This window comes from Erythrolamprus reginae, chromosome Z, assembly GCF_031021105.1.
Source record: "Erythrolamprus reginae isolate rEryReg1 chromosome Z, rEryReg1.hap1, whole genome shotgun sequence".
NCBI lineage: Eukaryota > Metazoa > Chordata > Lepidosauria > Squamata > Dipsadidae > Erythrolamprus > Erythrolamprus reginae.
Window position 1 is genome coordinate 31,223,013 of NC_091963.1, and position 12,613 is coordinate 31,235,625.

Sequence of the window (12,613 nt, forward strand, 5' to 3'; positions counted from 1 at the left end):
TTCCACACCTTACAGAGATTCCAATTCACATACCTCAAATTAAAATACAATACTGTATTTATAAACTGCAATATCAAAGTCCTTAAACAAATAACAAGCTGCTATATTTCCTCCAGCCACACGATGGTGCTAGATGACAGATTTTCCAGCTCTTTCCCAGCTCTTTCCGGTTTTTAGTATCCTCTTCCGGTATTTAACATTCCACTTTGTTTATAAATAAAAAGAAAAATATAGCTCCCACAACAAGAATTTAAGGTTCCTGATTCAAAGGGGCAAGTTTAAAAAAAATAATTAGGTAACTTAAAATCATGGACAATTTGCCACTTTCTGAAGCTTTCACTGAAGACCACCTTGCAAAGATAGCTGCTTTCTTCAATTTACGGCTGTTTTAGCTCTGTCCACAATCCAATAAAAAAATAAAAGTCCAAAATCTTTTTCAGGCACTCTCAACTCACCACCATCCGCTGTAGATCGCTTCTTTTCTCTGTAAGTAACTCCTTCAGCTCTTTCCAGATGTTACTATTCGGTTTCCATCCCGGCATCGCATTGTCTCCACAGCTGTGTTGGCACAGGCATGGCTGCCTGGCCGGCTTCACCACAGCCGGTGCGAGACCAAGCCAGTTCACCTGATGGGGCATGCCAGCCCTACCAGGCCTCTGGCAGTGTCCCCTGTATCACCTTCCCTGCAGGAAGGATCCGGTCTTGTCCAAAAGGACCAGAACCCCAGGCAGGGGGAAGAAGAAGTGAGAGAAGAAAGGTTCCCACTGCTGCGGCCATCAGACCCTGCTCCTGTCAACATCTTGAGTGAGGCTCAGGCACTGGCAACAGAAGACAATACCAACTGTGTCTCAGGAACTCATACAATTATTCATCAACATCCAAGAAGAAACAGTTACGTTCAGAAAAGCCCAGCACCATTGCTAAATCTTGACCAAAGGAAAAAAAAGGCTTGGACACTAGCATTGGAAAGGCTTACATGCCAAAGAAAAAAATAGCCCCAGACCTGGGTGATAATAGAGCTTTATGAAAGGTAGCCTAAAGTACCTCATATTAGTAAAAGCCTTCCAAAGGCCTGACACAAGTGAATAACTAGCAAGAAAACAAGGAGAAAGACAATGTTAAAGCAAAGACTGACTAAATTAAAATATTGTATAAAAGGTAATTTCTGTCGCACATATGTGCTAGTTGTTCCTGACTCTAGGGGGCAGTCCTCAAACTCCATTACAAAGCCAAAGAGCCAGCACTGTACAAAGACATATCACTGGTCATATGGCTGTAATGACTAAACTGCAAAGGCGCACAGAATGCTCTTATCTATTTTTCTACTTGCATTTTTACATGCTTTCGAACTGCTTGGTTGGCAGAAGCTGGGACAAGTAATGGGCGCTCGCTTCTTTATGCGGAGCTAGGGATTCGAACTGCAAAACTACTGACCCTTCCTATCGACAAGCTCAGCATCTTAGCCACTGAGCCACCACGTCCCTAAATATTGTATATGATGTGTGGAGAGTGTATATATGGAATGGAGACCTACAAAGTAAAATTTAAAAATTAGATAGAGTGTAAAATAAGATAGAGAAAAATAGAAATTAGAGAATTTCTAGACATAAGAAAAATAAAGGTTAATCCGCCTGCTTGCAAAGAAAACATTCTTATATTTTTCTAATAATAATCCCAGCTGAAGAAAATTGTTTTGCCTCTGATTTTGTCCTCCCTGCCCCCCATAGGACTTCCACTGTCTCTTGTTCTCTTGTTCTTCAAGGTCAAGTAATGGTGCTGGGGCTAGAAAAGACGGTCAAATACTGCATTAGGGTAACCACTGTTCAGTTAAATGCAAAAATAAATAGAATTTATTTATTTACTTATTTACTTATTTACTTATTTATTTACTTATTTATTTACTTATTTATTTACTTATTTATTTACTTATTTATTTACTTATTTATTTACTTATTTACTTATTTGGTTGGTTGGTTGGTTGGTTGGTTGGTTGGTTGGTTGGTTGGTTGGTTGGTTGGTTGGTTGGTTGGTTGGTTGGTTGGTTGGTTGGTTGGTTGGTTGATTGATGTGCCTCCCTTCCTCTGAGACTCAGGGCAGCTGAGGGTACAGATGATTGACAGTGCCATGCTTTTGAACAAAATAATAATAATAATAATAATAATAATAATAATAATAATTATTATTATTATTATTATTATTATTATTATTATTTAGATTTGTATGCCGCCCCTCTCTGTAGACTCATAGAAATTGTGTCAATGAATCAAATTAAGAGACATCTATAATATATAAATGCATCCATATTAATATTAATGCTTGTTTGAGCATGGATAAACAAGTTCAGTAAGTTAAATGTTCCACAGTAAGAGCAGAAAGGAAATTTTGGAGAAATCTATTGTGTTAAACTTCCTTTTTTTTCTCTGCATTCCAATTTATTTGGATACTATTTATAAACAGATTGGCTTTTATCAGTTCTTCCTCTCTTCTCACAGACTGATGGTTAAAAGAAGAACACATTTGGTGTTAGCTTTACACTAAGTGCTATTACTTTTTATCAACCATCTGGTGTCAGTGAACTCCTGGTGAGGAGCATTGAAACTAAGAGACACTGGAACTATTTTATTTTAAAGAAGGCAAAAAGAAAATGTAATTATCAAAATGAAAAGAAATGTGAAGCAACAGAGATTGACAGATATTAAAAGAAAAGCGAGTGATGTTTCTTATATTTATGAGACTAAAATTACAGAACTTTAGTCCATGATTCAATGAAATTTGGATTTCAGATAAAGAAATTTCTGCGTTTTTTGCAGCTAAAAAGAAACAACCAATTTTAAATCAAACATTCATTCTCTTAAACAAATAATAATACTAAACTAATGGAAATGATCTATTTTGTTTATTTGTATCTCACATCATAGCACAATTGAAACAGCCTAATCATTTCACTTCCCTGATGACATCATGAAGCACATAAGCATGTACTTTATTTATTTAAAAAGTTTATGTGACTTCCAATATAAATATATAATTGTAGGCATCTAGCAACCTATCAGATAGATAGATAGATAGATAGATAGATAGATAGATAGATAGATAGATAGATAGACAGACAGACAGACAGACAGACAGACAGACAGACACAGACAGACAGACAGACAGACAGACAGACAGACAGACAGACAGACAGACAGACAGACAGAGGTCTCCATAAATATGGTAAAATAATAAAAAGAAAGAAAGAAAATAGAGACTGCACATAACCATTTTACAAAACGCATACAGACATCTCTGCCCTGTTGTGGTTAGCTCTGGCCCAGCTCCTGCCCCAAGGAATGTGCATGTGGATGTGGGGGAAACCTCCACATGCCGCAGGCCTGTTTTGCGCCCGGTGGAATCTGCCGACGAAGCCTCCTCTGACCAAGGAAGTGTGAGTGACAGGGAAGAGGGGAGTTTGGCAGACAGCCCAGGAGGAGATCAATCATCTGTATCATCCTTGGATTCTGAACAAGAATTAATGACACATCCACACATGCGTAGAGTGATACATAGGAGACAACAACTAAAGGATTATTACAAGAGAAAATGAGGACACCTGTGGTTGGGTGGGGCTGCTGTAATTAGTGCTACAGATAAAAGTGCAACCTGGTGTTTTAGCCTCATGGCAATTTATCTGATTCATGGTTTTTGTGCTGTTCAGGATTGTGTGTGGACTCTCTGGACTTTAAAATTGGACTCAATTTCCCAGTTATTGGGTGAGCAATTGGATTGCATTTAACCTGTGCCTTGTGTGTACCAGAAAATCCCTTTGACATTTAAAAAGGGAGATGTTTCTGTTTTTCTGTTTATAAAAACTTTGGGTTTTCCTTTTATCATGTGGTGTGTGTCTTCCTGGACTAATTACCCTGTAATTACGGGCGGTTGAAACAAGCCGGCAGAACAATATCCAGGAAAAATTCCAGGTCTTACTGGCTTTTCTGAAGTCCAAAACATTACTATAACTTATAACAGTTGCTTATGATACCAACAATTCATTACAGTAGTGCAAATATGTGTAGATACCCCCTAAACTCAAATCCAACATTTTTATCACATTGGAATGTTGAAATGTAATATTTTTTAAAAAAAGTTAAATTATGTCATTTGGCTTAAAATAAATTTCCAGATTTTTAATTACATGATGTGATGCTACTATGTTGCAACAAATAATGTGTAAAATAACTTGAGCAAAATCGTAATGTATAATATTATCCATATTCAAACTAGAATATGGGCCGGACTATTTACGGGACTGCCTCCTCCCTCATACCTCGCTGCGGCTAGTAAGGGCCCAAAGAGTTGCGTTCTCCAGGTCCCGTCTGCCAAACAATGTCAGCTGGCAGAACCTTGGGGAAAAGCCTTCTCTGTGGTGGCTCCAACGCTTTGGAACCAACTGCCTCCAGAGATCCACATTATCTCCACCCTAACGGTGTTCCGGAAAGCTGTAAAGACCTGGCTTTTCCGGCAGGCCTGGAATTAGGCTGAATGTATGTATATTTTCTATATTATTGTTATTATTGACTTTTATTATTAGATTTTAACTGTTTTTTATTGTTGTTGTATTTATTCCAATTGTTAGCTACTCAGACTCCTTTTGGAGTAAGCGGCATATAAATGAATGAATGAATGAATGAATGAATGAATGAATGAATGAATGAATGAATGAATGAATGAATAAATAATACACACACACATACATACATACTTACATACATACATACATACATACATACATACATACATACATAAATGGGTGGGTGGGTGGGCGGGCGGGCGGGCGGATGGATGGATGAATAAATAAGCCAACAATTTTAGTATAAAAATTATGCATGAACAGATTGGACGTATTTAGGACAAAGAAAATATGAGAAATGTAATATTATCACTACTACTTCATAATCAGGAGAGGGTCCTGAACTATAAGAATTAAAATTTAGTCTAGACTGTAACCTACATTTCTACAATATTTTTTTTAATACAAGTATAACGTTTTTGTATACAGCTGTGACTATAGAAAACCACATATGTTCACTGAACCTTATAAGTAATTAAATCATAAGGTGCCTAGCCATTATAATTATATATAGGTAGTAAAATTAAAAAAGGAATATATCTGTTCTACATAATATACAGAACTTGTGGAAAAAATATTTAAAATAAATAATCCTTATTTCTTTAATAGTAAATATTATTTCTCCACTTCAATTACATCATCTTTCCCACCCTTTTATATATTTTGTCTCTTTAGAGTCTTTGATGTCAAAAACACCACCTTGATTCACACTTCACTGTTTTCAAATTTCTATTTTCATATCAGGATTTCACATAACACTTGAATATTTTCACACCAGTGAATGTGTAAATTAAATGCTCTGGTCTTTTCATTAATCATCTGACTCTCAGTGGACCAGTGACTAATCATTTACAACTCTGAAACCTAAATGCTAAATCAGAAGTGCATGAAAGCATCAATTTCATAAAACACTATGACTACCTTATCTGGGCTGCAAAAATCCAGATAATCAATATATGGCAACAAAGAGTTGGAGCTTTCCATATCCTTTTTATGCTATCATATGTCTGTCTGGAATTTTGCAAAATATAGAAAGATTGTTTCTAAAGAAGGGAAAATTAAACACTGATAAAAAAATGTTCAGTTTTCATTGTGAATAAACATAGATGAATGTATCCTTTGTATTTTTACAGGAACAAAAGAATATGTCATAGAAGCTATTTTTTAAGAAAATTACATTATGAATAGGAAAAAGAACAATGCAAATTTGATTCACATGTGCATTCAAACTTCTCTTGTTACCTTTAGTGAATACATGTAACCAGGTTCACCAGTTAGTCATTTTACTTTACTTTATTCTACATTGCATAAATATTTATATATATTTATACAATATACTAGAATAAAGGGAGAAGAGAATTCTATATCTATTCTTTCTCTTGTAAAGAAGCCAATTGTTTTGTAGTGTAAATGAAAATAATTACATGAACTAAAGAAATAACAAAACAAAAATACATTTTGTATTTTTGTGATGTTATTTCTTTAGTTCATGTAATTATTTTTTGTTATTTCATTAATTCATGTAAACAATGGCATTTTTTACAGGAGGAAGAATATACAGTAATATAATCTTCCTCTTTATTCTAGTATGTCATATGAATATACATAGGCATTCAAATTAATTTCAAGGATAATCCAGAAGTATTTCTGTTTTTCTCTTCATTATTTCATTCATGACATGGATGGAGAGAAGGAGGAAATGGTTATCAAAACTGGTGATCATACAAATTTGTTAAGATAACTTGAAAACACGTTGTAAATAACAGAGCAATCAGTTGATACCGTTCTTGCACTCTATTAAATTAGTTGGGTAAATAATCTGGCCACCAACTCAAATGTAATATACATCACATAAGTAAACTATGCAATTGGCTAACACTTGTTGAACCTTTTTTTCCCAAACAATACATTGAAAGGTCCAAGTTTTGCAATGTCCAGGAAAAGAAGCAAAAACATTTTGGGGGATATGAAAGGTATTTATTTATTTATTTTATTTATTATTTAGATTTGTATGCTGCCCATCTCCACAGACTCAGGGCGGCTCACAACAAAATATATACTATTGTCTCTCATGAATTCTAAATTCTAAACCGTTTGCACGAAAATTGTGTTTGATGAATAACTGGAATGAACATCTAAGAAGAAAATTAAATATTTAGATAAGATAAATTATCAAAGATTTCTTCTTTATTTGATTTGACAGATTTCGTCAACGCATGAAAAGAAAAAAAAAATGGTAATTTCAGCAATTCAAGATCAAGATCAATGTTTCCTGGAATTAACTATCAGTTGATTTAAATTCTTAATTCTTGGTCAAGTAAGTTCTATTTTGTAGTCAATAATGAGAAAGTTTTACTACAGGTGATTCAATAGATATTCTTATTAATTAATAACAATAAACAAAATATAGTGAACAAAATACAGAAGTGAGACACATCTTTGAGTTTTTAATAGAAACATTAAAATAAGAAAATAAAAACAAAGAATGATTGTATTTGTGGATTTTTTTAAAAACCCTCATCTTTCAATTAATCCTTTATGTTTAATAATCGGTAAACATTTAGTTAATAAATCAATAAGTAATCAGGATCATTTTAAAAATACACCTTAATTATCCATAACACATTTACAAAAAATAATGCAAACATTACCTGACTTTGCAATTCACTTTGCTGTTTTAATCGAATGTTTTCAGGTGTATCTGCCACCGTAGTAAAGGATTGTTTTGGATAGTGTCTGGAACAAAGTAATAATTAATAATAATAATAATAATAATAATAATAATAATAATAATAATAATAACAGCAGCAGCAACAGCCTGGTAACTTATTTGTTCTGAGTCTTATTCTGGCTCATTACAATAATTTAAAGTAATTAATGATTGTACATACTTTCTAATGGCGGTTTGCATAACATGGTAACTTTTAATAAAGAAAACAATAAATATAATGGGATTCTAAAGCCTAGCAACTTCACAACCAAGACACACTTACTTATTCACAGTTGTACTATTCTCTTTTTAATAAATTCATCTTTCAGAGCAAAAAAAAAGCAGAGAATGATGTTTTTGAGTGAAAAAAGTCTGCTATGCTATCATTGTTTCTCTTCATTATTTCTAAATTTGTCCTATCACACTATTTGTGTTTAAATTCTTTTTAGGTACATTTTCCTCTCACAGGTTACCGATATTCCAGAACATATACAGTTAATCTGAACTTTTTCGGGATGGAATAATTTCATATATAGACTTTTTATCAATTACAGTGATATTTTGGTACACTGCTTCATCAAATTCGGTAGTCATTGCATTCTGATGTGAACATTTTGTCCTGGTACTCATTGTTTGTTTAATACTTGAAGCAATCTAGAACTTATCGGTGTCAGTTGGCTTGTGACTCACTACATTATTCCTTATGGGGGGAAAATGTTTATACTCATCACATCTCCCAGAGCCAAATAAAAATAAGTACTAAGGTACCGCTATATCTAAAAACTCTTGACAATTTTTAGGAATAAATATCAAAAGGATTTTCATTATTACCTTACACATGCTGGCCCATGAGCATATAATAATTTTTGAATATACTGTTATCACTCAGTTTTATAAATGAGCAATTTTTGGAAAAAATTATACTATTCAATTAAATCACTTTAATAATTGTTGCACTGTGGTATGCACTTAAACTATTTTATTTCAGGAGTTCCTTTGCTAATGTTGAGGCTAACCTGTATGTTGCATCAAAAAACAGGTTTTTTTTTTTATTTATTTATTTATTTATTTCTATGCCACCCTTCTCTGTAGACTTAGGGCAGCTCATAACAGATTTGGCTTTTTATCTTACTAGTTTAAAATTAACTCAATCCCAATGACAGGGATTAGTTGATATTTTGGCCCCCCACCGTAGCACCTATTCTCCTATTTTTCTAAATATATGTCCTTGAAGGGCATGATAAATGGTGGCCATGATTTGTATTGAAAACATAGCATAGGCCAGTGATGGAGAACCAATGGCATGGGTGACATAGATGGCATGTGGAGCCATATCTACTGGAGCATGAGCTGTTTCCATAGCTCAGCTCCAATGTGCATGTGTGTGCTGGTCAGCTGATTTTTGGTTCATACAGAAGCTTTGGGAGGGTGTTTTTGGCATCCAGAGAGCCTCTAGGGGGAAAGGGGAGGGATTTTTACCCTCCCCCAACTCTAAGGAAACCTTTGGATCCTGAGAAAGGTGAAACACGAGCCCACTAGGCCCACCAGAAGTTGGGGAAAAGGCCATTTCTGGCCTCCAGGAGGCGAGGGAATCTGTTTTTGCCCTCCCCAGGCATTGAGTTATGGGTGTGTGCACTTGTGCATACACAGTAGCGTGCGCCCATACTCTTTCGGCACCTGAGGGAAAAAAGTTTGCCACCAATGGCATAGGCTGAAGTCTCTCTACTTGTGAAACCGAAACCTAGATCCTAGTACTTGTTCTAGACATTTTTTAAAACAAAAAAGACTGGCCACAATTCTCTACCTTACTGGGCAAAGACTTCGCACTTTCAGAAGGCATTTAGCTTATCACCATTGAATGATACAATCATAGTTTATGCAAAGTTTTTGTCTATGATTGTTTTTACTTTATTTTTATTTCAATCCTTCTTGCAGCATTCTTTAAACTACTGCAAACCTTAGGCATTTAGAAGCAGAAGAATTTAAGTAAATAAATAGTAAAGTTAATAAAGTATTGGCACACACATTGTTCTAAGAAAGCGTAGTAATAAACCAAACATTACATATGCATTATGTTTGAAAGTATAATAGAAAGGGAAGGAAAATAAAACATTGTTAAAATGGGAGATAAATAATGAAAAGCAAAATTAAGGAAAAACTTAAAACCAATTCATTCAATTGTTTCCAATTCTTCGAGACTGCCTAAACAAATCCCTACAGTTTTCTTGTCAAGTTTTTGCTGGAGAGACGGAGTAACGACACGGACACCAGAGCTGGATTTAAAATTGGGTCATTTTTATTAACATAAATTTGCATAATTTATTCAAATACTTTGCATAAATTAGCATAAACAACTATGACCCGGAACTGGACCTGCAGGGTCAAACAAATACTTCCGGGGCGGAAATGACGTTATGCCAGTAAACATTCCTGGGCAACACATGGGCGTATCTCGATGCAAGGTCCAGGTGAGGGCCAGGCCGTCACCTGTGACCTTTTCTGCCATGCTGTGCATGAGGGGGGTCCCACCGGCTAACCCGAATCGGGGAATTAAAGGTGCAGGACCCAAAGACAGGTTCCCCCCAGCTGCTCAGGCAGAAACTCCCTCCATGAGCTTGCAGAGAACCTGTCAATCATCCCCAAAGATGCCCAAGGGAGAACGCGCGGTTGCTAAACCACCCAATTTTCCGCCCCTAACCTGCCTACCCAAATGACCAAAGGTAAGCCAATTAACTTAATTAATGCAAGCACCCCCTAACCGCACAGCCATCACCCCAGTGTGGAATGGGCGAAAAAACAGCTCAGCTAAGAGGCAGAACTGCAAAAAATTCCCATTCGGCCCCCTAAGGGCGACCCCTAAGCACACTGCAAAATAGTGGAGGGCGGGCGGGTGTCTGCTCTGTAGCTTGGTCCGGGCGAAAAGGAAGAGCCCCGGGCCTGCTCGCCCTTATATAGGGCAAGCAGGCCCCGCCCGGACCAATCAGGGGCCTGGCCAATCAGGCCCCGATCTCCCGAGCGAAGTCTCGCATCGCGAGACTTCGCCCGGGATCCAAGATGGCGGCCGCCATGAGGGACCGTGTCTCCCGGTCCCTCCAGCAAAGCCTGCCTGCCGGGTAAGTCCGGCGCTGTCATTGCTGGAGAGACGGAGTAACGACACGGACACCAGAGCTGGATTTAAAATTGGGTCATTTTTATTAACATAAATTTGCATAATTTATTCAAATACTTTGCATAAATTAGCATAAACAACTATGACCCGGAACTGGACCTGCAGGGTCAAACAAATACTTCCGGGGCGGAAATGACGTTATGCCAGTAAACATTCCTGGGCAACACATGGGCGTATCTCGATGCAAGGTCCAGGTGAGGGCCAGGCCGTCACCTGTGACCTTTTCTGCCATGCTGTGCATGAGGGGGGTCCCACCGGCTAACCCGAATCGGGGAATTAAAGGTGCAGGACCCAAAGACAGGTTCCCCCCAGCTGCTCAGGCAGAAACTCCCTCCATGAGCTTGCAGAGAACCTGTCAATCATCCCCAAAGATGCCCAAGGGAGAACGCGCGGTTGCTAAACCACCCAATTTTCCGCCCCTAACCTGCCACAGGAGCGGGGGTCAGATCTCTATCTTGGCCCCCCGACTCCCCCCTCTATCTGCGCCAGCTCACGCAGAGACCGCTGCAGGTCCTGTAAGAAGATGGCGTTCCCCTGGTCAGACAGGTGAACGCCATCATTACGGTAAAGCCATGGCTTATCTATTGATATAAGGGGATGAGGTATTACCACTCCACCCAATTCTCTAACTGTTTTCCCCATAGCCCTATTCACCCGTCTCCTAGCCCGGTGAATGGCCCTAAGGGAAGAGGCATCCCTCCACACAATCCTAGGTAATATGTCTGACCACACCACCTGCGTGGTGGGCCAGACCTCACGAAGCCTTCGCAGGTCTTCGCGTGCCTGGATGAGCAGCGCCAGGCCTCCCAGCATGCACAGGTCATTGCCACCTAAGTGCAATACCGGCCACCTGGGTGCGGCCACAGGACGCTGCCCACCCAGACCCCTTTGGGCGCGACTCCAGGAGCCGCCCCCAATATCGCCGGGCGCAGCCACAGAATGCTGACCGCCCAGCAGCGCCGGTAGGAGACCCTCCCACCGCATACCTCTCCGGCCCATCCAGGTAACGTTGACCCACCGCCCCAGGGACAGGTGGGTCCCGATGGCGCTCCTGGCTGCCGCGCGGCCGGCCCAGAAAATCATGCTGTGGCCACACAGCAGCGCCGTCGGTTTCGTGTTAGCCTGGGGACCTGCAAGAGGACACAGACACAGAGAGGTTACCTAGCCTAAGCCCTGCCTGGGATCCTCAGCGGGCCTAACATAACCCAAATATGCCGCTGACCGCCAGCGGCCGATCTCCCGAATCCGATGGGCCGGGAAACCAGAAAGTGCCGCACTAGTGGCGGCGCCGATACGGAACGAATGCGTTCCATAACCGGCGGGATCCATGCCCACCTGGGCCATCGCCCTAGATACTAAAGCCCAGAACTGGAAACGGGTCAGAGGGGTACCATCACAATGCCTAAACAGGTACCCCTGACCTGACCCCCTCATACCACAATAAAGCCGTAGGGCGGCCACCGGACACACCGACTGGTCGGTGGCCGCACTAAGTTGTAAGGCAACCCCTCTGTGCAGCTGATCCGTTTTAGACCTTCTCACTACAAGGGACACCCCCCCTTGCCTAAAGGTCAGATCAGCGAACTGGAAGGCCCGGAGCGAAGTGTCAGCCTGAGACGAAGCCATGGCCTCGCTGACCCGAAGGGCCCCAAAGAACATGACACAAGCCGCTGCCCTAAAAAGACGGGCCTCGTACAATGAGGAACACAGACTGCCAAAAACCACGTTGATTGATGACAGCTGCTCCACCGTCAGGGGCTGACGAGTGTCACCTGGGGCCCCCGCTTGCTCCCTAAGCCAGCCCTCCAGCATCTTCCGGATGCGAAAGTCACCCGAAAGATCTGCAAACCCCCCCGCCTTGGACAGAAAGGCGAGGCCGGCTAACCGGGACCGGATCGTCCTAACTGATAGGCCACGCTGCCTAAGTTGGACGCAAAACTCGGCCAAATGTTCTACAGGGACAGGCCAACTAAGCTGGTAACCCCTGCCCTGCCTGAACTCCCACAACTCCTTACCTGCACGCTGGTATGCCCTGAGGGTGCCGGGCGCTACAGACAAGGAGATTGCCCGGGATGCCTCGCCTCTCCACCACTCTGAATCCCTCCCAGACTCCAGAGGTGGCTGG

At 39.9% G+C, this 12,613-nt stretch overlaps 1 protein-coding gene across 2 annotated transcripts in view; it reads right to left on the reverse strand.

The window, feature by feature from the left end:
* Positions 1-12,613, reverse strand: part of NEBL (nebulette) — a 192,963-nt gene that overhangs the window by 96,857 nt on the left and 83,493 nt on the right. For both annotated transcript variants that reach the window (XM_070767106.1, XM_070767105.1), the window contains exon 3: positions 7,261-7,345. In XM_070767106.1, the coding sequence (XP_070623207.1) occupies positions 7,261-7,345 (85 nt within the window). The remainder of the gene's footprint in view (positions 1-7,260; positions 7,346-12,613) is intronic.